At 23.3% G+C, this 27,984-nt stretch overlaps 12 protein-coding genes across 12 annotated transcripts; 7 read left to right on the top strand and 5 right to left on the bottom strand.

Annotated features, from left to right (window-relative positions):
• Positions 1-6: 6 nt before the first annotated feature.
• SRAE_1000025600 (Carnitine O-acetyltransferase) lies at positions 7-2,338 on the bottom strand (the record flags this gene model as incomplete). The annotated part of the gene is made up of 4 exons (XM_024647067.1): positions 7-1,605; positions 1,685-1,768; positions 1,909-2,094; positions 2,291-2,338. 4 exons carry the CDS (start codon positions 2,336-2,338, stop codon positions 7-9), a joined length of 1,917 nt encoding a protein of 638 aa, XP_024501182.1.
• A 2,414-nt stretch (positions 2,339-4,752) lies between these two features.
• On the top strand, positions 4,753-6,201 carry SRAE_1000025500 (Carboxypeptidase N catalytic chain; the record flags this gene model as incomplete). The annotated part of the gene is made up of 1 exon (XM_024647066.1): positions 4,753-6,201. The coding sequence occupies one exon, from the start codon at positions 4,753-4,755 to the stop codon at positions 6,199-6,201; it is 1,449 nt and encodes a 482-aa protein (XP_024501181.1).
• Positions 6,202-7,156: 955 nt separating this feature from the next.
• SRAE_1000025400 (Polynucleotide 5'-hydroxyl-kinase NOL9) lies at positions 7,157-9,031 on the top strand (the record flags this gene model as incomplete). The annotated part of the gene is made up of 3 exons (XM_024647065.1): positions 7,157-7,576; positions 7,622-7,866; positions 7,909-9,031. 3 exons carry the CDS (start codon positions 7,157-7,159, stop codon positions 9,029-9,031), a joined length of 1,788 nt encoding a protein of 595 aa, XP_024501180.1.
• A 177-nt stretch (positions 9,032-9,208) lies between these two features.
• Positions 9,209-10,096, top strand: SRAE_1000025300 (Phosphatidylinositol N-acetylglucosaminyltransferase subunit C; the record flags this gene model as incomplete). Its single annotated transcript, XM_024647064.1, has 3 exons — positions 9,209-9,305; positions 9,351-9,749; positions 10,011-10,096. The coding sequence occupies 3 exons, from the start codon at positions 9,209-9,211 to the stop codon at positions 10,094-10,096; spliced, it is 582 nt and encodes a 193-aa protein (XP_024501179.1).
• Positions 10,097-10,879: 783 nt separating this feature from the next.
• On the top strand, positions 10,880-13,233 carry SRAE_1000025200 (FI03683p; the record flags this gene model as incomplete). The annotated part of the gene is made up of 4 exons (XM_024647062.1): positions 10,880-11,302; positions 11,388-11,628; positions 11,811-12,712; positions 12,754-13,233. 4 exons carry the CDS (start codon positions 10,880-10,882, stop codon positions 13,231-13,233), a joined length of 2,046 nt encoding a protein of 681 aa, XP_024501178.1.
• Positions 13,234-13,331: 98 nt separating this feature from the next.
• Positions 13,332-14,045, bottom strand: SRAE_1000025100 (26S proteasome non-ATPase regulatory subunit 9; the record flags this gene model as incomplete). Its single annotated transcript, XM_024647061.1, has 3 exons — positions 13,332-13,442; positions 13,501-13,887; positions 13,947-14,045. The coding sequence occupies 3 exons, from the start codon at positions 14,043-14,045 to the stop codon at positions 13,332-13,334; spliced, it is 597 nt and encodes a 198-aa protein (XP_024501177.1).
• Positions 14,046-14,272: 227 nt separating this feature from the next.
• Positions 14,273-15,239, top strand: SRAE_1000025000 (Mitochondrial folate transporter/carrier; the record flags this gene model as incomplete). Its single annotated transcript, XM_024647060.1, has 5 exons — positions 14,273-14,333; positions 14,391-14,541; positions 14,592-14,890; positions 14,966-15,027; positions 15,072-15,239. 5 exons carry the CDS (start codon positions 14,273-14,275, stop codon positions 15,237-15,239), a joined length of 741 nt encoding a protein of 246 aa, XP_024501176.1.
• Positions 15,240-16,286: 1,047 nt separating this feature from the next.
• On the bottom strand, positions 16,287-16,680 carry SRAE_1000024900 (Hypothetical protein; the record flags this gene model as incomplete). Its single annotated transcript, XM_024647059.1, has 2 exons — positions 16,287-16,530; positions 16,580-16,680. The coding sequence occupies 2 exons, from the start codon at positions 16,678-16,680 to the stop codon at positions 16,287-16,289; spliced, it is 345 nt and encodes a 114-aa protein (XP_024501175.1).
• Positions 16,681-18,215: 1,535 nt separating this feature from the next.
• SRAE_1000024800 (Peroxisomal acyl-coenzyme A oxidase 2) lies at positions 18,216-20,228 on the top strand (the record flags this gene model as incomplete). The annotated part of the gene is made up of 1 exon (XM_024647058.1): positions 18,216-20,228. The coding sequence occupies one exon, from the start codon at positions 18,216-18,218 to the stop codon at positions 20,226-20,228; it is 2,013 nt and encodes a 670-aa protein (XP_024501174.1).
• Positions 20,229-20,488: 260 nt separating this feature from the next.
• SRAE_1000024700 (Amine oxidase domain-containing protein) lies at positions 20,489-22,015 on the bottom strand (the record flags this gene model as incomplete). Its single annotated transcript, XM_024647057.1, has 2 exons — positions 20,489-21,886; positions 21,947-22,015. 2 exons carry the CDS (start codon positions 22,013-22,015, stop codon positions 20,489-20,491), a joined length of 1,467 nt encoding a protein of 488 aa, XP_024501173.1.
• Positions 22,016-23,574: 1,559 nt separating this feature from the next.
• SRAE_1000024600 (Gas41) lies at positions 23,575-24,316 on the top strand (the record flags this gene model as incomplete). The annotated part of the gene is made up of 2 exons (XM_024647056.1): positions 23,575-23,800; positions 23,844-24,316. 2 exons carry the CDS (start codon positions 23,575-23,577, stop codon positions 24,314-24,316), a joined length of 699 nt encoding a protein of 232 aa, XP_024501172.1.
• A 252-nt stretch (positions 24,317-24,568) lies between these two features.
• On the bottom strand, positions 24,569-25,876 carry SRAE_1000024500 (Protein disulfide-isomerase A6; the record flags this gene model as incomplete). The annotated part of the gene is made up of 1 exon (XM_024647055.1): positions 24,569-25,876. The coding sequence occupies one exon, from the start codon at positions 25,874-25,876 to the stop codon at positions 24,569-24,571; it is 1,308 nt and encodes a 435-aa protein (XP_024501171.1).
• Positions 25,877-27,984: the final 2,108 nt, after the last annotated feature.

Below are 27,984 nucleotides of genomic sequence, written 5' to 3'. Positions count from 1 at the left end.
ACAATTTTATAGTTTAGCTTTTTCAATTTTTACTGTTTTTAATAAGATGTTTCTTAAATCACAAAGTGTTTTATGTAATTCTTCAGTAAATTGTTGTGAACTAGTATCTTTACATTCTTTGAATGTTGTTATTGTAAAAATAATTTCTTTTTCTTTTGGATTATAACATATACCATAACAATCTGGAGCTGAGGGACCAAAAGCTAAAGAAAGATAATGACGTGTTGGTACTTGACTTGTTGATACCTGAAAATGCATCATTTTTTTATATGCTTCTCCTTTAAATATATTTGGTAATGGAATAAATAATTCTCTTGATGCTAAACGTAATCCAAGAAGATGACGATCAATTCCTCTACCATTCATTGCCATTATACTATATTCTTTATGAGATTCTATTGCTTTTATTAATAATTTACTTAATTCATCATCTGATGTTTTATTATTAACAAATGTCTCAACAAATTTAGCTGTATCAATTGTTGGAAGTCTAATTGTTTCAGTTCTTCCTTCACTAAATTTTCTTAATGTTCCTGTTTCATATGTTGGTGGGTGTTTTTTATGTATTCTATAAAAAGTTAATTGAAAAGCTAATTGAATAAATGAATCAGGAGATAATTTAACTTGTTTTGGAAAATTTTTACCAAATTCTTTAAAATAATAAACATTAACATCTAAATTATTTGCTGATTTATTAATTTTTTCAATTCCATCTTTAAAAATATTTTTCATATCATCATCAATTTTAAAATCTAATCTTTCAACTTTATCACATGGAATATTATTATCTTCAATATTAAAATTATTTTTTTCAATTGTATCACATATATAATCACATAATGATCCAACTGGTGGACCTTCTGCAGGTGTATGTTCATAGGTACAAGTACAATAACCATCAGGAGTAATATTATATTGAAGAGTTTTGTCATACCAACGATTTAAACTATTATTATCACATCCACCACCAGTTAAAGCTTCACTTACAACAGCATTTTGTTGACTTTTATAATTGTCAAATTTAACTGTTTCATCGAGGTTGACAACAAAAAGACTCTTTAAAAGTACATTAACATATTCTGGATTATAATTTTCCATTTTCTTCCATATAATAGCCCATGTTTCACGATCTAATGCGCTTAAAGATAAAACAGGAAATGGATTTCGTGAATTTGATATTGGGATAACATTATTCTTCAAAATTTTTATAATATTATTTATACTTAATATATTTCCATTCTTATCATAAACAGGAACTTTAAATGCATGTCCTCTTCGTATTACAATAATATGTTTACTCCATTCTTTTAATTCATACCCTAAAATTAATTCATCTTTTTTTTTTCTTGGAATTCTAGTTGTACCAAACAAATTTTTATATTGACTCATTTCAAATAATGTATTACCAATTTTATCTTGTGGTATTTTATTTTCAATGATAAGGTGATGATATTTTAATACTGATTGAATAAATTTTGAGGCATACTCAATTTGTCCATCAATACCTTTATAATTATAATATGGAAATAACATTCCTGGACTTGTTACAATTGGTAATGGATCTCTTCCCTCTAAATATGCAATATCTAACCACCATGGAGTTAACTATAAATAAATAATTTTTTATTAAATTTATAATAAAATAATAATAATATTAAAAAAAAAAAAATAAATCATTTCTTACCCAATTATTTAATTTATCTTCTCTATCCTTTAAATATTTTTGTAATTTTTTTCCTATCTCAGATGCTTTGAAATCATTTGTCATCTGAAAACAATATATTTTATTATATATACTAATTAATAATTATATATTAAATATTTATGACTTCTAATTAATAATAAAATATTGAGTTATTAATATATTTATATCAACTATAACAGAAATAAAAGTAAAAAAAAACTTACATTTCTAGTTTTTATAAATTCTTCCTCATCAACAATTGGTTTTGCCATAAGAATAAATTTATTTAATGTATCTTCTAATGGTGGAACAGTTAATTTTGGAAGACCATTATTACCAATTTTTTGAAGTTCTGGAGTACCAAAATACTTTTTAGAAGACATAGAAAATGTTTTTAAATATAATGATCGCTACAAAAATGTATATATATTTATATATAAATAGTTGATTTCTTTTATACTATATATATCTAATCAGAAAGATGTTAAAAATGTATAGTTTGTAGTCTTTCGATTAGGTTAACATATTACTGATCATATTAATTTACATTGATGAGTTTAATTTGGATCAGATGAAAATAAAATTTTAATAACATTAAATACTTACGAAAAATGTATTTGATGTTTTTTGAATCATAATACCATTCATAGCCATTATTTAGAAAAGTATTAAGAATTTTTTTTTTATTAATTTTATTTATGATAAGAACTATAAGAAAAAAATAATATGCCGTTATTAGAGGAATGTTAAAAAAAAAAATTTATTTTATATAATGGTAAAATATTCTTGTGTATCATACCACATGATATTTTATCAACAATCAATGTTTTTGCATTAATAGTAACATATATATATTTCTCTCTCTTTTGTAAAAATAATTAAGTTAAAAGCAGATGTCGTTCAAAGAGCTTCATTTTTAATCACTTATTATCATGTGAATTTTTTTTTTCGTTTTACACTTTAAGTGTTAGAGAATTTATAGTATAGTCTTCAACAATTACACTTTTAAAATTAATCTAGTGAAAACAATTTAAAATATTACTTTTGTTTCAATATTATTAAAAACATTGAGAAAAATTATTTTCTACAAAATGTTTAAAAAAAAAAAGGGGGAAAATTTTATATGTAAAATGTTTATTTATAAAATTCAAGGTGAAATGAATTTGATCAATAATAAAATATTCTCAGTAAAATAAAAATATATTTTTAATTTATTTATCAACAATTAAAACTTGTTCATTATTATCGCTTTTTTTTAAATCTTTATATACTTTTACCGAAACTTAAAAAATATATAAATATAATGTTTCGAAAATTTAATATCAGATTAATCATATATATATATATGTATGCATATATATATATAATTATTAAATGGTGGTATCTTTTAAAAATTCACTTTTACCAATTATTTTCAAATATAATAAAATAGTATCAAATAATATAAAGTATTTTTAGTAAAAATATATTTAAGCTTATTTTTATATTTATGTTATAACAATTTTAAAAAGGATATATTTGTAAAAAAAAAAAGAGTAAAGATTATCTTCTAAATATTTTACGAAAAAAAAAAGTTATTTTTATTACCCATCCATTTTTGCATACATAAAATGACATTTTTTCAATATGACATATATTTTTCTCATATTGCCATTCTTTTTTAACATTAACTTTAAAATAAATATTTTTGCTTTAATAACCATATTAAAACAAAAAAAAAAGATTTATAATAGTTTAAAGTTATCTTTTAATTCTTTTAGTGTATTATTAAAATACACCCATTTGATGATTAATATATGCACTCCCCCAATTTGATAAGAAATAAGTACTGAAAGATTATCTAATTTAAACTAAGTTATTTTGTTATACCTATTAATTTTTTTATTATCATATTAATAGTGTTTCATTATTAGCTTTACACATAATAATAGATTGTTTTTGACAGTTTTGGGTTCTAATAAAATAAAATATGTTCATATGTTTAAAATAACATAAAATAAATTATATATATATATATATATTAATGAAATTATATAATATCATAATTACTATTTAAAAATTCATTATTCTTGCTTTCTAATGTATTATGAATTGTTAATATTTATTATGTTAAATATGTCATATTTTAAAATTCTAATTATTTTTTTTTGTAATACATTAATTAATTAATAGTTACTAATGAGGAAATCTTATACTATTTAATGTATTCTTCAAACAGGTTAAAATAAGCTTTTTACAAGATGGCATCTAATCAGATATAGATATATTAATACTATAGACATCATCTATTAATGCTGTGAAATAAAATTTTATAACTATTAGAAAGCATTATTTTTTTTTTTTAATTTATAACTGTTTTCTTATTAACAGCCATCTATTACTTATGTCTTTTCTGCAATTATATTGTCATTTTATATTAGAATACATTTTATATGTTGACCTTATTATAAAGATGTTTTCTTAATATTTGATCCAAGTATAAACTTATAAATTTAATTTTATAATATTTCTTTTGTAAGAAGTAAATAATTTTTTCAATTCTTTATTATCTATTAAATAAATCAAATAATTTATAATTTCTCTTTTCCTTAAATTAAATCCTGATTAATACTTCTATTATATTAATAAAATAACTTTGTTAAAGTTTATTATAAAAAATTTTCTGCTAACATTCAATTATAATTGTATTTTTCTTATTGATACAAAGAATAAGGTGATAACAATCTTGTATAAATATAAATTTCTGTCCATTTCTACATTAGTTTCTTTATCGTTAACTAAATAATTTATTATTTATAATATAAACATTATTTACTTTTTAAATATATATATAAATATCTTAGTTAAATATATTTTTTTTAGACTTTTTTTTTAAAATACTGGGTTATAGACTCATTTGATTGAAGAAATTTCAACAAACTTTTTTTTTTCTACTTACATAATAACATATCAAAATTGAAGGAAAAAGATTAAATATCAAATACAATAACATTAAAATGAAATTTCTTATTATTAATCATTTATCAATATTGTTACTAATAACATTAGTAACACAAATGTCTTGTTTAATGTATAAATCATATAATGAAACTGTTGAAATGACAAATAAATTCATTGAACAAGGGATTGTAAAAACAAGAGAAGAAATTAGAAATTTAATTGGTTCATTTATAGAACCAACAAATTTAACATACCATTCTAATAATCAAATATATGAAATATTTAAACAACTTCATAATCAATATCCTAAATTAACAAAACTTGATGTTATTGGAAAAAGTGTTAAAGGACAAGATTTATTTGTTATTGTTATATCAAAATATCCAAATTATCATGAACCTGGAGTACCAGAAATAAAATATGTTGCGAATATGCATGGTAATGAAGTTACTGGTAGAGAATTACTTCTCGAATTTGCTAAAGCTCTTCTAATTAATTATGGTAAAAATTTATACATAACAAATCTTGTTGATACAACAAGAATTCATATTATGCCAACAATGAATCCTGATGGTTTTGATAAATCACAAATGGGTTTATTTAATGTTAATGATGATGGTTTTATTAATGGTAGAGAAAATGCCAATAATGTTGATTTGAATAGAAATTTTCCATCTAGAAATAAGATTTATCGTAATTATAAAATAGAACCTGAAACACAAGCAATCATAGATTGGACATTAAAAAATCCTTTTGTTATATCAGCAAATTTTCATGGTGGTACAAGAGTAGTAAATTATCCATTTGATGATGATGAGAATCCCTATACTGATCATGGAATTTTTTCAAAAACAAATGATCATGAAATATTTGTAAAACTTGCCTATACATATGCACGTAGTCATTCAGAAATGTGGAAAGAAGGTGGAAGATGTGAAGATCCAGCATTTAATGATCCATCAGATACATCATTAGGTATTGTAAATGGAGCAGAATGGTATGAAGTACATGGAGGTATGCAAGATTGGAATTACAATTTTGCTAATTGTTTTGAAGTAACTGTTGAAGTTAATTGTATTAAATATCCTCCACAGGATCATTTAAAAGGAATATGGGATGATAACAAATATTCTCTTTTTTCATATCTTTCACAGGTACATAATACAATTCATGGATTTGTTTTTGATGAAGTAACTGGTAAACCAATAGAAGGTGCTACTGTTGGTATTAATGATATGACAAAAATTGTACAAACATATATATATGGAGATTATTGGAGATTAGTTAATCCTGGTACTTATCAAATTACATTTGATCATCCTTTATATGATACACTTGTAAAACAAGTTACAATAACACCAGAAGATCCTCAAAAATATGTTAATGTTTCAATGACACCAATAAAAAATGGTAAAATAAAGATGAAAGATGAGGTATTGGGTGATAAAAATTCATCAGATACAATTTTATCAAAAAATAGATTTTATGTGAATAATGGTGGTTTTAAATTTCAAAATATTTCCACCAAAATTCATTTGATCTCTTTCTTGATCTTGTCATATATATTGAGCAATTAAACATTTATTATTTTCTTTACTTAAATAAAATATCTATTAATATTATTTTAAATTAAAAAAATACAAGAAAAAATAATGAAAATTAAACTAATTCTCATATCATTAATGGTTTTTTTATTATGTAGCAAAAAAAATATACCTAATTAGATGTCGACATTAATTTAAATGATTTTTTTCTTCTTTTTATTTTTTATAAATTTCAAGATCTATAATTATTTTCAAATATTGTAACGATACTACTATCAACAATATTTTTCATAAATTTAAATAAACATTAAAATTATATTTACCACCACATTTTTTAAACAATTTGAATTGACATTAATGGAAAGTGAATTATTAATACTTTTTTTTTATCAATAATTTTATATGCTACATTTTCATAATCAAAAGTTTTTTTTTTTTTACAATAATGGTATTTAATTTTAATAGTATTAATGTAAACTGATAAAATATATTTTCGAAATATTTTTAAAGTGTTATAAGAAGATTTATAAAATTATAGAATTTTCATGGTATATTTCTAAATAAAGATATATTGAGTCAATAAAAATATCTTAACTTTTTTTTTTGTGTAATACAAAATATATATTTAATTTATTTTCTTAAATTTAATTGAATAAATTAAAATTTTTACAAATTGTGTATATGATGTGACATTGTCTATCCAATATGCATTATATGCAATAAAAAAATTTATTAAATTTTTTAATATATGATATATATGTTTTTATTTTAAAATTTTGTTTCAATAATATTTTTTTATTTTTAACTTACATTTTAACTTTTATTTTCTTTATTCTATTCTTACAATAGTATAAATTTTTCATTATTCATTTACTGTACTTACTCTTGCACAGAAAAAAGTCTCAAATATTTTTTGATGATCATTTTTGACATATTACCACAATTAGTTTTTTAGATTAAAATTTTTTATATTTTTTAGTAATAATTCATGCATAACGTTGAGATCTTCAATTTATCAGATGAGAATGGGCTTATTATGATATTCCATCAATCTGAAAATGTAAAGAAAAATGAGTATATTTTATTTGGAGGTTTTTGTGAAATAGCTGTCATTTATGGGCGTATTATGATTCAAGGTTACAAAATTGATAGTACAAATTCTAGTATTTCTGAGCCGTTTTTTATATCTTCATTTAGAAAATCTAGAGAACAGATAACTATTACCAATATAACTGAAAAACTTGAAATTGATGATGGTAAAAATCAAAATACACTTTTAGAATTATTTCCCTACGACAAAGAATGTATCTATAAACTTTGTAAATCTATAAAAAATAATAGTGCCGTTTTACATCTCAAAAGAAATGAAACACCTCTCTTATTAAAACTTAAAGCTTTATATCCAAATGTAAGATAATTTTTTTTTCATATTTGTTTAATTTTTTTTTTCTAGTATTTGCATGTACCAGGTTATGCTATTGAAACAAAATTGTTTCGGGATGCTGCAATATTAAATAAACAAAGATATGTAAGAGATAACTACTATTTGTCATATGGTGTTCAAGCAAAACTTAAAGAAATAATACAGAAATTGTCTAATGTAAAAACTGGTAAAGTTATCAAGATTTTAACCTATGGTTCAAGTGAAAATGGATTATCAGCTTTGAATAAATATATTGCAAATAGTTGTTTAAATATGCAAGTTATTATTTTTATTATTTATCATATTTATAATTTTAGTAAAAATTGCAATGTTTACTGGGGAGAATTAAATGTTGAACAGCCTGAATTTACACCACCAGGTGTTGTATCATTAACTCATGTAACGGAACCAATATTAACTGATTCTTATTTGCACGTTAATCCGAATATTGTATATTCATTGTTTTATGGAAAAAATTATATTGAAAATATGGATCCAAAATACATTACAGTTGTATCAGCATTAATTTCGGAATTTGTAAAAATTACTAATAAAGATAAATCGCTATCTTATCTGCTCATCTTAAATACGATGCCATTACGTGGAAGTGAAAAAAGAGATTTTATTACAACAATTGTTAGTATTTCATCTCCTGATGATCTCTTTCTTTGTTGTCAGGGTAAACCTTTCAAATATATACCAACAAATTTTGATTCAAATAAAATAATTGTCGTTGAAGCTCCTATAGATGTAAATGGTAATAAAAGAACCGGTGGAAATGAATCATACGAAAATGATAGAGGTGAACTAAAAAGAATTCCTTTTTCAGCATATTTTGCTCGATATATTACTAATCTACCTAAGACTGCTTTTGCATTAAATCTCATTCAATGGCCATTTTATCAAATTTGTTTTTCGCAAATAAAACTTCACATACAAGATAAATTTATAACTTTTGAAAGTGAAACATTCGATGATGCTTTAAATGTGGTATTAGTAGCTTTATGTACGATGACAGAAGTTAATAATGGAGGTTTTTATACTCATAATCTCAATGATAAAGGATCTCTACAACTATTAAATCCTAATTTTAAAGGATTTTATAAAAGAATTAATCATAGAAAAACAAATCTTTTATTTGTAGGATATGGTATTATTACAAATATAGATAAAAAAAGAGAGTTATTTGATATTTTTACACCAATATCAAGAGAAAAATTACTTGATGTTAATGTTTTAGTTAAGCCTAATTTTTTTAATATTCCATCAGAGATGCTGTTCCTTCAACATGATTGTGAATATAGTTATTCAAAAGGTAATTATAATGATAAAGAATGGTTTGCATGGAATAAAGATCTCTCAAGAATTGTTGATATCAATGATAAGACTGATTATCGTAACTACAATGACATTGACTACAAAAGAATAAGAGAATCATAACTTTTTTTTTTATTAAATTGTATATGTTTATATATTCAAATTTTATTTTTTTTTTAATTAATAAATTCTTGTACACATTTTTTTGTATTATTTAAAATTTATAATGTATTGGAGAAATGTTACTGTTGTATTAACATAATTATTTTTAATCAAAATCATTTTATTTATTTTTTTATAATGGTTGAGTGGAAGAAAATTCTTTATCGTCAACAAAAGAATTTTCCTGATAATTATGTGTCAAAAAAATACTTTTTAAGTGGACTAACTAAGAATCGTAAGCTATAAATTTTTTGAGAATTGCCTTTAGTAGATATTTTAGATAGTCTTAGGAAATATAGTTTTAAGGACTCCATATATGGAGCATCTAGATTTACCCTTCAGTTAAATATTATTTTTTTTTTCTATTTGGGGCATTATTTTATTATGAATAATTTGTTATCTCTATATAGTCTGATAATAATTAATATAGTTGTACCAATAACAGCAATATTTATTTATTGGACTGAAGAAGGTCAAAACTTTACAACACATTTGACGCAGGTTGCAATGCAAGCATTATTTTGTTGTTGTCTAACGTACGCTGTTTCCCCAATTTTGAGAACATTAGGAAGAGAGATTGACACAGATTCAATATATATTGCATCAGGACTGTTCTTTAGCCTTAGTATAATATTTCATGATTTTGGTTTATCGTCTCCAATTGTTAATATGAATTTTAGTACAAACATTTCATTGGCAGCCTCTATACTATTAATTTCGCGGGTAAACAGCAATGCGGACAGCTACTTTCTACTTGTCTTGTCATATGGTCTTTTCAACACTTTTCCAAACATCAACCTATTTATTAGAGAGCATTTTCAACCAAACTTTCCATTCATTGCTTCATCAATAATTAGCACTATAATTTCAATTTTTCTTTACAACACCTATTTTCCATTATTTGTTTCTTATATTTTCCTTCATATATTTTTACTTCTAGTAATTCCAACCATATTTGTAAATATGCAAACTCTTAAAAATGTTATACACGGTCCTTGGGATGAAGCTACTGTGAATAAAGAGTGAAAAACGTGGTTTTAATAACAATTTTTAATTATTTCTTTAACAAAAATATATCTAAACTTTTCACAAAATGTATAAAATTTAACAAATTTAAAAATTTTAATATGCATTTACGATACAAATAGGGAACAACGAGACACATTTATCGATTATTGATAAAGGTACAACAATCCACATAACATTACAGCGTTTTATATTGTACAAAATTTATTTTATTATATACCCTTTTACGGGAATTAATGTATATATTATATATATCATATCTTTATAAATATATAAAAAATGAAAAAATATCTTATATAATCAGATAGTTAAAAAGATAAGTTTTAACATATATTATATATATATATATAAAATAGAAAGTAAATGTGGAAGAAAATATAATACATTATTTAATCGCAATATGTATATTAATAGACTTATACTTAACAATGTAAATAATTTTCGAATATTTTTTATTTTTCTTTAAAAAAGTATTAAATTAAGCAAAAAAAAAGGTGAAAATTTTGTTGTAAAAAAATTTAATTTATTATTAAGCATTAACATATATAATGGTAATTGTAGTAATATAATATAAAAATGTATCTTTTTTTTTCCTCTCAATGAGTCATAATAATAATAATAATGTCGTTTATATTTAATTTTTCATTATATAAATATGATATCTTAATATATATCATAATCATCATTAATTGTTTATCACATTCATTCTTATAATTTTGAAACAATTTAGATAATTCAATTTTTTTTGTTAATATCTTACATTAATAACTGAAAACATAAAAAATGTCTTTTGATTACGACGGTCCTCCAGGAACGAAACGTTTTTGTCCTAATCCAAATGAAGATTCCTATCATAACCCTAGTATTTCACATACCAAAGTAATTCATGTTCGAAATTGTCATCCTGCTACTACAGAAGCAGATTTGTTGGAGGCCCTCTCCAAATTTGACGTTGTAGCATATGCTACAGTTATGTCACACAAAAAGATGGCATTAGTAGAGTTTGAAACGGTTATTGGTGCAGAGAAATGTGTTAATGAATCTAGTAGAACTCCTATTTATGTCAGAGGATATCAAATAAACTGTTCTTTCTCTAATGTACATTGTATTCAACGTACAGGTCTTGAATGTGAAAAACCAAACAAAGTTTTATGTATAACAATTTTGAATCAAACTTATCCAATAGATTGTGATCTTATAAATAGAGTAAGTGATAAAAAATTTAGGGGATTATAAAAATAAATATTATTTATTACTTTAAATAAGGAAATTATTATTTTAAATTGTTTAGATTTGTAAAGATAACGGCAAAGTAATTAGAATAGCAATAATTCGTAAACAACCAATACATTGTTTAGTTGAATTTGAAACAATTGAAGATGCACGAAGGGTTAAAATTGCGATAAATGGAGCTGATATATATTCGGATTGTTGTACATTAAAGGTAGAATATGCTAGACCTGATTTTGTTAAAGTAACTTATAATTGCATTGATTCATGGGACTATACTTGTTCCCTTCCTGATAGACCAAGTGAGTTTTCGTAACTTTAATTTTTTTTTATCTAAATAATAAAAATTATCATTAAATGAAAAAAAAAAAAAGATATCTCCAACATATAATAATTAAATATTTGGAAAATATCTATTAAAAAATCCACATATAAAAAAAAACAATTTATAATATATCAAACTAACTTATTTATCTTTTCATAGATTTCCAACAAAAACAAAATGTTCCACCACATAATAATCAATCTAATTATAATAATCATTCACAAAGTCATAATAATCAGTACGATTCAAAAAGGGATGATAAATCATATCATAATAGAGGTCCTCCACCAAGAAATGACCAACCATATTCTCCTCCATCAAGAGATAGATCTCATAATTCATATAATAAACCTTATGATAATGGGCAAAATTATAATTCTACAGATAGAAGACATTCACCGCGTAGAGATAATTTTAATGAGCCAGGATATAGAGGTGCTGGTAATAATATTCCACCACAAAGAGATTATCAACCAAGAGATTACCAAAATACAAATTATGATTCGAGAAGAGATTCATATGACACAAGAAGAATGAATAATGGTCCACCAATAGATAATCGTTATGATAATAGAAGAGATAATTATAATAATCCACCTCCTGATAAAATTATAAATAATTATAATAATAGAGAACGTCGTGATGAAAGAGTTCCATATGAAAGAAGACCAGATTCTAGAGATGGTGGAAGATATGATAATTATTATCCACCAGATAGAAATAGATCTAATTTTCCAAAAGTAGGAAATGAAAGATTTCCAGGACAACAACCATATGATAATGGTTATGAGGGTAAATATGATCAACGTAATGATAGAAAAGAAGACCATGGATGTGTCTTAATGATTTACGGTGTCAATCATGAAAATTTTAACTGTGATAAACTTTTTAATCTTCTATGTCCATATGGAAATGTTCTTCGTGTTAAATTTATGAGATCAAAACCTGATACATGTATGGTTGAAATGAATAATAGGAATGAAATGAATAATGCTATAAAACACCTTCATGAAATTAAGATGTTTGGAACTGAATTGGCCCTTAGGCCATCTAAACAAAATGTATGTTTATTTTATTTTAAAAAAATATTATTTTTTTTTAGTCATTAAAGGGTACAGATCAACCTTTTGATATGTTGGATGGAACTCCATCGTATAAAGATTTTTCACATAATAAATTTCAACGATACAATTCACAAGAAATGGCTGTTAAAAACCGTCTTGCCTATCCAACACCTGAACTTCATTGGTTTAATGCACCACCAGATGTAGCTGATGAGCAAATTTTTGGAGCATTTGAAGAGGCCCGTGCTCCACGTCCAGTTGCTATTACAAAAGGCCTTAGTAGGCATGGTGGCAGTTCTTCAGGTACTTGTAAATTTCGAAGTGCTGAAGAAGCTGCAGAAGCTTTAGCTATTGCAAATCATGTACCAATTTATACACCATCTTCTAAATATCCATTTGTTTTAAAGATGGCTTTTAATGCAGAACAAGCAGCAGCTAGAAGAGCAATGAAACGTGACCATCCTGATGATGAAGACCAACGGGGATTACCACCAATTCCACATGGGCAGCCTTATTAAAAATTACTAGTTATTGTTTACATTATTTTTTTTATTATTCTCATTTATTTTTAAAATGAAGATGCATACATTTAATTTTTCAAATAAAATAACTTAATTTACATTTTTGAAAAAAGTGCTCCAAATAAACCTTGTCCAGACCATTTTTGTGGTGTTACAGTCAAGCGTACTGGTCTACCATAACGGAGAACGGTAATTCTTATTGGTTTCTATAGATAAAATATAAATTTAATAGCATTTTTTTTAAAATAATATTTTTTAACTTACATTTTCATGATCGAGAACAACACCTTGAAGATCTGTTAATTCCTTAAAATTATCCCTATGATATTTTCCAAATTGAATAACTTCATCACCAACAACTAAATTACCATTATCAGCTGGAGAGTGTGGTGTAACTTCAACAATCTTTACAAAGGGTACATTAGATGTTCTATGAACTACTTCTTCTTCATGTTCTTTTACTTCATCTGCATTTTCTTTTTTTAATTTATGAATTTCACCCAATAATTTTTCAATCTTATCATCCAAATTTTTTCTATCATTTCTAAGAGTGATAATTTCAGAACGTGTATGTCTTATAGTATAAACATCAATATCATTTCGTGGAAAACCTTCTTCATCAACAAGTGGTGTATCCATTGTAACGTCATTCTATAGAAAAGAATTATATGTATTTGATTACTGTTTCAAAGTAATAGAAATTAACTTACAGCTTCAAGAACTTTACCTAATTCTTCAAGTTTTCTATCAATTTCATCTCTTGTACTAAGCAAAGATTTGCATTCCTCAGTAATTTCTTTTTCTGACATTATTAAAATCTTTTTACAAAAATATGATTAAAACAAAAAATAAATTAACCATATGATATCACAATTTTAAAGTTTTCATCTTGAATCTTATACAGATATATTTGTTTTTCAATTGGAGAAATGTAATTTGGTAGTTAAGAATATATTAAGAAGCAAATTAAATCATGAAGTTTTTAAATTTTTTTATTTATAATTAAATTTTATTATTTTTTAACCAATTAAACTAAATGTTATCATTAAAAGGATACTGTAAGGGATATGAAAATTTAATAGCAGGTTTTTCTGGTGGTATTACATCAACATTAATATGCCATCCATTAGATTTATTAAAAATTCGTTTTGCAGCAAATGATTGTAAAAGTAACAGACCACAATATGGAAGTTATTATAATGCTATAAAACAAATTTATAAATCTGGTGGTATGAGAATGTTTTATCAAGGTATTACTCCATCATTAGTTGGTGCATCAACAGCTTGGGGATTATATTTTCATATGTATATTTTTTGTTTAATGATATTTGTTATTATTATTATTATTATTATAGATGCCATAGGATAACAGACAAATGTGAACACCTTCAAATTAATAAAGAAATTAAAAATTTTGTTATTGCTGGAGTATCAGGTATTGGTGTTCAATGTTTTACTAACTGTTTTTGGGTTGCAAAAACTCGTCTTTGTTTACAATATGAAACTGAAAAAAGACAATATAAAGGTTTAATAGATTGTTTATATAAAATTTTAAAAAATGAAGGTATAATTGGTTTGTATAAAGGATTTGTTCCAGGAATGTTTGGTACATTACATGGTTCAATTCAATGGATGGTTTATAATTTTTTGAAAGGTAAAAGATGTCACTATTTAGGAATAGATGCAAATTCTCAATTAAATAATTTTGATTATTTATTAATTTTGACAGCTTCAAAAATTGCTGCAACAACTCCAATGTTTCCTTATCAAGTTTTAAAAACAAGACTTCAAGTATGTTTTTAATTTTAAATTATGAATTAATTATATTTTTTAAGGACCAACATAATACAGAAAAAAGTTTAATAAAATTAATTAAGACAATTTATAGAAGAGAAGGACTTCGTGGATTTTATAAAGGTCTTATTGCTGGAAATGTTAAGCAATTACCAACAGCTATAGTAACATTTTTAACATATGAAAATGTTAAATATATTCTCCAGTAATTCATTTATTGTTTTAATGTTAATTGGATGTAAATATATTATAGAATTTAGTTATTTAGATATAATATTTTATTTTTTAATAAAAAAAAAATTTTATTAAAAGATTTGTTAAGATATATAAAAGTTTAAACAATAAAAATAATAATGATGTATTAATGAATTTTTTTATTTTATTTTTTAAAATGTACCCTAACAATATCAATAAATTATAATTATATAATTATTATTTTTTTTTTAAATTTGTTATTTATATAATCACATTTAAAGTATAATTTTTAATTTAAATTAGAAATAATTATGAATCAAATATAATAAAACAAAAAGTGGTCTTTAGACATTTGTAAATTAAAAGAAACATGATGAATAAAAAGATTTCCCATTTATTAATATATTCTTTATTAAATGATATATTAAAAATTTTATTTCTTATGGAATTTTAAATTATTTATTATTAAAAAAAGGATTTTCATTTTATCACTTTGTACTTAATCCATATTAACTAAAATTCATAATTAGAATAAAAATAATTTTCATTTTTAATAACAATGTTGGATAAAGAAATGTATGTAGCTCTTAAAAATTTATAAAAATTTTAAATATTTATAAAATTCATACATACAATTTTAATTTTTAATTTTAAACTTTTCACGTCATTAATTTTTATACAATATAATTTTCACTTTTAGGAGCATTTAAATAATGAAAAAGAAAATATAAATGTGGGTGTTAATATAAGTAGATTAACAAGAATGTTTATGTAATTAATGTATAAGGCTGTTTTAATAACAAAAAGTTAGATTTAATTAATATGGAAAAAACAATTTATTGGTCAAAAATTGTTAAAATGATTTTTGAATTTAAGAGAGAGATATGAGATCATAAAACATATTATTATAGTTTAATTACTGAAAAAGAAATTACATTTTAAAATATTATTTTCTTTAAATGACATGTTATGTTGTTTATATTTGTGTTTAAGAAATATAAAAAATGTGTATTAAATGTTTGACTTTTGTACTTCATTAAATATAATTATTTTTAATACTTTTATTTTCCAAAAGCTGCTGAGAAAAGGCGTGGATCATCCATTTCATATGATGATCTTTTACCATATGCAGAAGAAAAAAAACGTGGATCTATATTTTGTAAATCTTCTAATTTAATTGTTCTCTTACCAAATGCTGTAGAATAGAATCTTGGATCCATTATATCAATTAATTCGTCATCTTTTTTTTTCTCAATACTCATATTTACTTCTTTTTTTGACTTTTTTTCATTTTTTATTACATTTCTAAAAAAAAATATTTTTATAAAAAAGTTAATATATTATATTAGCTTACTTTTTTTCAACATTTCTTTTACCAAAAGAGGCTGTATAAAACCTTGGATCTTCAAATGTTCTTTTAGTCCAAATATACTCGGTATCTTCATAAGGTTCCATTTTATTAATAAACTTTACATTAAAACTTTCTCCAAATGATTCACCAAGAAAAAGAAAAATAGTAAATAAAAAAATAACTTTTTTATTCAAAATCATCATCATTATTCCTAAATATTTTTTTTTTAAATTTATTTAAAGAAAAAGGTTAAATTTTTTTATTAATTAAAAGAATTAAAATAAAAAAAAATTCACAAAATGTTTTTTATAATTATATAATGAAAAAATATTTAGAATTAAAATATTTCTGAGAAATTCTATTAAATGTATTAAAATAAAAATTTTAATTCTGTTATTATTAAATTTTTAAAGGATAGGTCATATAAAAATATTACATAATTTTTTTCTTAAAATTGACATATTTGAGCATAAAATAGCATTTAAATATGTCCCTACTTATTATAATCATAAAACTATTGACAATAACAATAATAATGTTTTGTTTTTTTTTTTAACTATTACAAATGATTACTTTAGTAATATTATCACAACCTAAATTTATCTAAGAATATTTTTATAAAGATAATGATTAAAAATAAATTGTGATATTTATATAGTTATCATTTCTCGGTATTTGAGGATAATGTAGGCTGAACCATATAAAAATACATAATTTTTCTATATTTATGTTATCTCTACCTATAAATGAAATTGCGTATACAATTTATCTCGAATTTCAATATAATTAACATTTTACTTCATATTAAATAAGAAATGATGGAAAATATTAAAAAAAAATATATATAATATTACATAGTGCTTTAACTCTTTTTTTCTTAACAATAATTAAATATTTTAAAATAAAACTAAATTTTTTTCTGTAGTTAAAAAATTTAATAAAAACATTAATAAAATTAAATAAAACTTTTTATTTACTATTTTTTGATTTGAGTATATATATTTTATACATTATGATTTTCATACAAAAGAAAAACAACTTCAAGTTTCACACGTATAATATAATATACAGATTACTTGTCAATTTTTTAATAAGAAAAAAAATATTTTTCTTTAAATTAATAACAATACTTTTCTATTTTGTTTATATAACACAGATTTTATTTATCTTTATATTCAAAAATTCAATTATTTAAAAGTTAATTTATAAAAAATGTATTAACCATTTAATAAAAAATATAATTAAACAAAAATTAAATTAAACAAAAATGAAAAACAATATCTTGGAATGTATAACATTCATTAATATTATATTTTATCATTTGTAGTGTAGTATAGTGATAGAAATAACAGGGCAACGATAATAAATTTCTTTAATCAGAAAATTAGAGAAATAAAAAGTTAAAACTATATAAGGAATGATCAATTATTTAAAAGATGCATAAACAAACGAAACAACATTTGATAACTAAATTTATATTTTATACACGACAAGTTATAATTTCTGATGTATATTATAATTAAGTACATTTATCTATAATATTGACTACCAAAACAAAGTATTAATTATTTATTATTTTTAGATATTTTTATAAAATATATTTTTTATCTAATTTTTTTTTTATCTTTTTTAAAAAATAATGAAAGGACATTTAATTAAGAATGGAGATAATCCAGATATAACTAAAGAAAGAAAATCTGCAACTTTTTGTATAAATAAAATGGCTGAATTTATATATGAAGGAAGTGATAAAGTTAAAAGACGTGAAGAAATATTAAAATATGTTGAAGAACATCCAGAATTATGTGATAAAATTCCTGTAGAATTTATGACAAGAGAAGAACGTGTTGAAAGAAATGCTCAAAAAGCTGTTGCTATGACTGATCATGCAGATTGTATAGATGGTAGTGATTTTTTTGGTGAAGGTATGTATTATCAAACACTTGTTATGGGAAGAGATTTTCATGGAATGTTATTACATTATTCAATGTTTCTTCAATGTATTCAAAGTCAATGTACAGAGGAACAATTAGATAAATGGTTACCATTAACTATACTTCGTGGAATTATTGGTACTTATGCACAAACAGAACTTGGTCATGGTACTAATTTAAAAAAACTTGAAACCACTGCTACATATGATGCAAAGACAGAAGAATTTATTTTAAATTCTCCAACTATTACTGCTGCTAAATGGTGGCCTGGTGGTTTAGGTAAAACATGTAATTATGCTATTATTATGGCACAATTATATACTAATGGCCAAAATAAAGGCCCACATCCTTTTATTGTTCAATTACGTGATTTAGATAATCATATGCCATTACCAAATATAACTATAGGAGATATAGGACCTAAACTTGGCGTTAATGGTGCTGATAATGGTTTTCTTTTATTTAAAAATTGTCGAATTCCAAGAGAAAATATGTTAATGAGGTATGCTAAAATTCTTCCTAATGGAGAATATATAGCACCAAAACATTCTAAACTTGGATATGGAGCTATGGTTTTTACAAGATCTATAATGATTAGAGACCAAGCATTAATGTTATCTGCTGCAACTGTCATTGCAACAAGATATTCAGCTGTTAGAAGACAAGGTGAAATAATTGAAAATAAAGGAGAGATTCAGATTATAGATTATCAAACACAACAATATAGAATTTTCCCACAAATAGCACGTGCTTTTGCTTTCCTTTTAGCAGCTTCAGAGATTAGAGATATGTATTTAAATTATATGGAAAAATCTCAGATGACATCAGATATTAGTCTTTTAGGGGATCTTCATGCATTATCATGTGGATTAAAAGCAATAGTAACGTTTGAAACAGCTCAAGGTATAGAACAATGTCGATTTGCATGTGGTGGACATGGTTATTCTGAAGCATCTGGTCTTCCACAATTATATACATTTGCTGTTGGTGGTTGTACTTATGAAGGTGAAAATATTGTTATGTTATTACAAGTTGCTAAGATATTAATGAAATTAGTTAAAAACATTAATGATGGAACTGATAATTTAGCTTCAATAACTAAATATATTAAAAAAAAATCAGATTTAAAATCTAACTTTAAAGATTATAGAACAACATCTGGTGAAGAAATAATAAAAGATTTTGAAAATATTGCAAGAAACCAAATTTTGACATGTTATGAAAATTTTACTAATAATCTTAAACAATCTACTTATGAAGAGGCAGTAAATAAAACAGGAATTGAAATGTGTAAAGCAACTAGATTACATGTTAAATTATATTTAGTTAAAAATTTCTACAAAAAAGTTACATTAATTGAAGATTATGAAATTAGAAATGTAGTAATGAATTTATGGAAACTTTATGCTTTTGACATGTTATCCCATTTAACTGGTGCATTGAAGTGTAATAATTATATGAATGATATACAAATTAAAAATATTAAGGAAGGAATATATTATTATTTAAATGAAATAAGACCAAATGCGGTAGCTATAGTAGATTCATTTAATATGTCTGATCGTGAATTACATTCAGTACTTGGAAGAAGAGATGGTAATGTTTATGAAAATCTTTTAAAATGGGCAAAAGAATCACAATTAAATAAAAAGGAAGTTTTACCAACATTTAAAAAATATTTTGAAGGAATGATGAAAGACGGTAGAAGTAAAATATAAATTTAAAAGTTATAAATTTAAATTAAATATTATTTATAATAATTAATTTAAAAATACTTATGTAATTTAACATATTAATGTTTTAACTTCTCATTTTATTTCAATGAGCATATTTATGGTAGAATAAATTTAATGTTACAAAATACGGTTTTTATATTTTTCTCCACATCATTTTAATATTTTATACAATGTTACTATTATATGAGAAATAAAACTTATCACATAATTTTAATTTTTCCCAATATACTAATATAACTATTTCAATTAGTATGATAAAAATGAATTCTTTCTGCTTCTCTTCTTCCTGAAAGATAAGCTCCAATAGCTGTTTCAAATATACGATGATGTGTAGCTTCACCTGCAAATAATACTCTTGGATTTCCATTTATTTTTACAGGCATTGATAATTCCCAATGTTTAATTTTCAAACGAGCTTGTTCTTTACTTACATATGAATAAGACCCATTATAAAGATCGTTTTTATGCCATTTTGTTCTAATTATTTTTTCTGGAAATGGAATAGTTTCATTTAAAAACATATCACGAAATAATTTTGTAACTTTCTCACTTAGTTCCATATCATTTAATTCATCCATTTTTAATGGGCCATCTCCAGCAATCCATGCTGTCAATACATTTGGTGACCAATTAACAACTTGAAATGTAATTAATTCACTTTCAATTTCATCAATATCACCCTTACGATTACAATTTTTAATTGGTAAAGGAGATATTGAAACATGTTGAGGTTTCCAAAAAGGTTTACTATAAATAAAAAATATTTTTTGACTACTACCAAAACCAACAGTTTCAATTATCTTTTGTTTATATTTTGGTAATTGTGGTTCAAATAACATTTTATGATAAATTTTTAAATGTCCTAATGCAGAAGTTACTATAACATGGTCAAATTTTTCATTTATTTCTTCACCATTTACAGATAAATAGACACCAGTATTATCGTAACGAATTTTATTTATACGAATACCAAATTTATATTTTTCTTTTGGTACACGTTTTTTAATATAATCAACAATTGCTTTGTAACCATATTTATTTGTAGAGTATGAAACACCTATATCACCCAAATCATTCCATTCAGCAAGATTTCTTAATGATTGATCACTCCATTTAGATGCCCACTCAAATTCCCAGTATGATCTAAAAGAGCGTGACATTGCATCATAAATATTTTTTTGTTTATCAGTAGCCTTAATTTTTTTTAAAAATCTTCTATAATCAATTTTATAAATAGATTCAGGAGTATGAATTCTAGAAGCTTCTTCATCTTTATCAGCAATACTTCTATATTTATTATCTAATGGAGCAATAAATTCTTTAAATATTTGAATATCTTTTTTTTCTACAGTACAATTACCAAAAAAATATCTTGCCTCATTAAAATGTCCCAAGTCAGCATATTCATCTTCAATTACATTTAAATATTTACCAATATCATAAATAGGATTTTTATCACCATTAATAAATTGTGCTCCCATTTGTAAGAAACCATCTTTATATGGTATAGACATAATTCTACCACCAAATCTTGTTGAAGCTTCAAATATTGTAATATTATTATAACCTAATTCAATTAATTTTCCACCTGCTGCCATTCCAGACATCCCTGCACCAATAATGGCAATATTAACATTGTTCTATTTACAAAAATATAACTTTATTATTTTAACGCATTAATAATAAAAAACAAAACATACTTTAGTTTCAGGAGCAACAACTAAATTATTATTTAATATTAAAATTAAATAACATAATTTTATTAACATTTCTAGTCAAAATATTTTTAACTTTTTATCAAAAATGTTATTTAAATAAAATTTGTAAGACTTTATATTATACACAAATAAATATAATTTTAAAGAAACTATTTTAAGAACAAGTTTGATAAGAAACATTATAAAGTTTAACGTAAAGTTAATATAAAATTTCTTTTTGATTTTGATAATATATTGCTTTTTGATATGATGACCAATTTTAATATATAATAATAAATAAAAAAAAAAGATATTTTTTACCGATGCATAAAATATTGAAATAAATCTTTTTTTTAAATTATTGAATCATAGATAAATAAATTTTATAAATAATAAAAAACATCTTAATATAAAAGTTAATTAAAAAAATATTTTTATATTAAATATAAATTTTTTAATATCAAATGTGTAACATAAAATAAATTTTATTACATACTAAATGTAATAAAAAATAAACATTTTATATCATGAAAACTTTAATTTTATCAAACAAATTATTTTAAAAATATTTCAATCTAAAAGTTTTACATAAAATAATCTTATAAAGACAATTTCGGCAGAAATACTTATTTGAAAATATACAACTAAATACAAATTATCATTTTTAAAAACTTTATGATAATAAATTACAATTGAAAATCTTGATACATTAGATAATGTATGATTTCTTGGAACATTTTTTTGTCAATCAAGTGATAAATTTATTCTAGCATTTTTAAATAGAGATTCTTTAAAAGAATTATTATATCATCAGTATATTTTGTATATGCATGTTCTCAAGCACTTTTTCTGAATCTACATAAATTTATAACTAAATTGAATGGTACGACTTGAATATTATAAAAAAACATCGACCATTAAAATGTATTGTTTTGAAATCCTGATACTTTGTTGGTTATTATCCTGTCTATTCATCATTTTGCTTATAAAACCCCTTTATCATATATGATTCCTCCAGCTAGAATATACTTGAAATGGAACACTATAACAAGTATTCAAATAATACCCGTTATAAAGAAATAATAAGATTGGCAAACTTTTTTACAGTAATATTACTAAATATTACATAGATAAGTTTATATTTTACAATTTTTAAATAAAAATAAGCATGTTAAAAAATTTCCATAGTAATAAATATTTATCAAAAAAAAATCTTATACAAATTTAGATTTTATGTTTTAATCACTTAAAGTTTAAATTATGGAATAAAAAATTATTTAAAATAAATAAATTTATTAACTCTTTCAGAAAATTTCTAAGTTACAAAATATAATTAATTTCTCAAAAAAATAACTTAATTATATAATGTTAATTAATAATTAATAATTTTATCTTTTATTTTGATATTAAATAATTGTTATAACTTCTTACAGTATGTAAAAAAAAATAATATTATACTGTATTATGTTATGTTAAAAAAAACAACTATGTTTACAACATTTTCCATACAGGAGATTGATTTTTTTTATAAATGGTATTACGTATCCTCTAATACTTAAAGTATTTTTGACTTAACCTTCTACTAGAGTACTTCTTTTTTTCATAAAACTTAATTTATTTATATAATCAAAATGGATTACAATATTCAGGAAAGAAAAAAAGGTTTTAAGATAATTAAACCAATAATTATTGGAAATATAGCAAAACCATTAGATGAACCAATTACTGATACAAGTGGGAAATCCCGTACCCATGAATGGACTATTTTTGTTAAACCTTATCTAAATGAAGATATATCAAAATATGTTAAAAAAGTTCAATTTAAATTACATGAAAGTTATGAAAATAATGTTAAAGGTATATTTTCTGATTGATAAAATTTTTGCCACTCTTATTTCAGTTGTTGATAGTGCCCCATTTCAAGTATGTGAAACATGTTGGGCTGAATCAGAAGTAATGATAAAAATATTTTTTGTTGATACAGCTGAGAAACCAGTAACATTGTATCATTATGTTAGGATAAGAGAAGATGGTGCAACTTTTGTTGGAAGTGATGGAACTGTAGCAGCTGAACATTATGATGAACTGATTTTTAAAGAACCTTCAGCTCTTATGGAACGTTGTTTAGTAGAAGCAGTTAAAAAAAATGAACTTCACAATAATCAGTTTCGAACGAACTTTGAAGATATTAAAAGAATACAAATGGATCAAATAGTAAAAGCAAGGGAGACAATTCGAAGAGAAATAGATGATTTAAAAAAAAGTATTATTGATGGACAGGAACTTTTGCGAATAAAATCTGAAGAATTACAAAATATATTAAATTCTAAAGAAGATGAGATTGTTACCGTAAAACAAGAAGAAGTTAAATAAACTAAAAAAACTTTGTATTTTGTACAATATTTGTATATATTTTTTTCATCGTTAATTTTTATCAAAATACACGATTGAAATAAAACGTTTTAACAATGTAAAAATATTTGTTATATGGTGTAAATTATTATGAAATAACTATAAATTAAAAAAAATAATTTACTTTAAATAAATAAACTATAACACAAATGTTTGTTTGAAACAAACAAAAAAATAAAACATAAGAAACTATTAAATATTTGGTCCAAATGCTTAAAGCTCTGTCTTGGTATCAGTTTTAATGTCTTCAAGATCAACATCACTCAAATCAATTTCTTCTTCAACTGGCATAACACCATCTTTTCCATCCCAAGCTTCAACAGTGAGTACTTCTGGAGTTTTATTTTCATTCATTGATAAAGTTTGCCCTTTTCCATATGAAAGATCACGAAGGAATTCACTGATGCCATCAACACCAAATGAACCTTTGAGAATTGAATATTTTTGTTTACGTGGATTGACAGCAACCATTGCTGGGTAGCCAAAACCACCAACACCAAAGGCTTCTTCTAGTTTATATTGTTTGCCAGCTTCACTCCATCCCCAAGACCAGAGATTTCTTTTGTACTTTTCAGCAACTTCTTTGAGATCAGAAATATATTTATTACGGCACTTGGATTGACAATCAAGAATATGTGGAAGAACAGCAAAAATACAAAGTTGTTTATCTTTACAACCCTCTTCAACTTGTTTTTGATTTAATATCTCAACGACCTCTGGTGGAGGAAGATTTTCAGCAACCTTATTCATAGCCCAATTAACAATATCTTGACTTGTTCTACCACCTTCATAATCTTCTGCATCAGATACTTTCTTGATTCCAGCACCGAAGAATTTAATTGTTGGATAACCTTGAACATTGAATTTTTGGGCAAGACCTGCATGAACGGTAGCATCAACAGCGCCAAGTTTAACCTTTCCTTTAAGTTCCTTAGCAGCAGATTTCCAGTGTGGTTCTAAATTTTTACAATGTCCACACCATGGGGCAAAGAACTCAACAAGCCATAAATCTTTTGAATTGAGAACAAGTTTTTCGAAGTTACTTTCTGTCAATTCAACAACTTCACTTTTACCAGAAGAAGAACCACCACCACTACTACTCTTACCACCAAGTCTAGCATTAGCTGTCTTAGTAACTTCTTTGATTGCAGCTTCAACAAGAGCCTCAGCGGTTCTTTGTCCATTAAAGTCAGTTGGTTTGTTTTTATTTGCTCCAAAAATTTTAATAGTTGGAAATCCTTGAACATTATATGGTCCACCAACAGATTGATGTTGTGTCATATCTACAGCACCAACTTTAACCAAACCTTTTAATGCTTTAGCAGCTTTTTTATAAGCTGGAACTAAATTTTTACAATGTCCACACCATGGAGCATAAAATTCAACAATCCAAATTGAATCTGACTTAATTACTTCTTTTTGAAAATTATTTGCCGTCAATTCGATGACGTCACCTTTTGATTCATATAAGGCGTATGAAATTGTAGCTAAAAGCCCTAATGTTACCAATGTACGTATCATAACAACAATTAGGAATAGTAAACCAGATGATTCTAAAAAGAAATTTTTTAATTATTTAAAATTATAATAATTGTAAATAGTTCCACGTGTATTAAAAAGACCAAATAACACGATACTTATATAAATGCTCTTTAATATTTTATATACATTTTCCCAACAGTCATATAAAAAATGAAATGAAAATATTTAATTATTCTAAGAAAAAAATGATAGCTAAGTTTTACAATTAAAGAAAAAAACTTTTTAAAAAATTAATATTTATGGAAATAATATTTATAATTTACCTATCTTAGTATTATATTTAATTATAAGGAAATAGAATGACAAATAAAAGTTATAAATAATGTATTTTATAACTGACCAGAGATTTTGATTTATATACAATCATTATAAAAAGATAGGAGGAGTGGGTAAGATATTTTTTAAAAATTTTTTCGAATAAACTACTAGAATACTTCAAAATGTTTTTAATTTTAAAGTTGTCTTTAATAAATGCTAAAAATTTTTATCATTTTTTTAATATAAACGTTAGCTATTTTGTAAAAAAAATTATATCAAATCTAATGTACTGTAAAAAATTATATTTATAAACGTATTATTGTTTAAAAGAAGTTTTATAAATGAACTTACTTAAGTTAAATATTCATAATTGAACTTTTTCTCTAATACACTCAATAGTTTTATACCATGTTTATGATTCTATTTACGAATAAGTATCAACTGTAGTAAAATAAACATAAACTGTCGTTGACTCAAAAAAAAGTTATCTTTTAATAAAAAGTTATTTACTAATCAAAAGAAGCCACCTCATTTAAATAGAGAAAAACTTCAATCTTGACAAATAAAAAATCTAAACAAGCATACAAAGTACATAAAAGTTGACAAACATCCAAATGGTCAATTGTTAAATTAATCATATCGTTATTACTTTAAAATTATATCACACTTAAATAGCAATAATTTATTTAAGAATGACGTGGCTTTGATAAAGATTAATACCTAAAAAATATTATACCAACGAAAAGAAAATGAAATAATATAGAAAATATTTATATGTAAAATGTTCTTATTTATGTAATCTTTAATTTTAAAAAATAAATATATCTGTTATTTGATGATTGAATAATTGTTAACAGGTATATATAGCAATATTTAAAATAGTTTTTAAAATATTTATATTTCTTCAATATTATAATGGCAGTCATAATGTATCATAACATAATTAGACAAAAAATCAGTTGAAATAAATAAAAATTTTATATTAAGAATAAAGTTATAAAAATTTGATTTAAGACAAAGAAATTCCACGTGTTTTTCAGATAATAAAGCTTTTTTTATTATATACCACTGATGCATTAATTTTATATGCTAAAATTTTAAAATTTTAAACAACTCTTTTTAAAAGTTCTTTCAAATTATAAAAAAATTCTAAAACTGATTTCAATGTTGTTAATTAAATTTTTTTTTTGAAACTAAGGATAATATAATATCTTTCTAATAGCTCTTGAAAAATTATTTATTTTAAATAAAATTCAAGATTATGTAGAAATCGAAACTGTAGACGTTGTGATGAATCAAAGCTAGAAATTAAAGTGAGGAATTTTTTTTTTAAATTTGACTTTCATGATTCAATAAAACATTTTAAGATTAAAATATTAGTTTTGAATCAGTTTTTTTCGATAAAACGAATAAGCATAATTTCATTTAACCAGAATGTTTATAGAACTAGATATGATAAGAAATATGATTACAAAAAAGCTTCCAAATACTATTTATAACTTGTTGTCAACGAATCATAGAAGCATATAAAATGATGCGACAAACTTCTATTCACCTTTGAAGTATAGTCTATGTTAAAAACATTTCTTCAATTTCAATCGTTCTTGAGTTATGATGTGTGGTTATTTTTCGCGCGTAATCTATTATCATCATTTTTTATATCTCAATAATTATTAAAGTTATAAAAATATTTTGAAGGTAGACCCTATATGAAAACGTAATAGAAATTCGATTAAAAAAAACTGCTTGTTTATATCTTTATTTTGAAGCGAGATATGACAAAAGGCGGAAATTTTTCTAAAATATTCATTGTTCCTACCTTTTCAATA

This window comes from Strongyloides ratti (genome assembly GCF_001040885.1).
Source record: "Strongyloides ratti genome assembly S_ratti_ED321, chromosome : 1".
Taxonomy (NCBI): domain Eukaryota; kingdom Metazoa; phylum Nematoda; class Chromadorea; order Rhabditida; family Strongyloididae; genus Strongyloides; species Strongyloides ratti.
The sequence above is the reverse complement of the archived record's forward strand: the minus strand, read 5'-3'. Positions and strand labels throughout refer to the sequence as shown.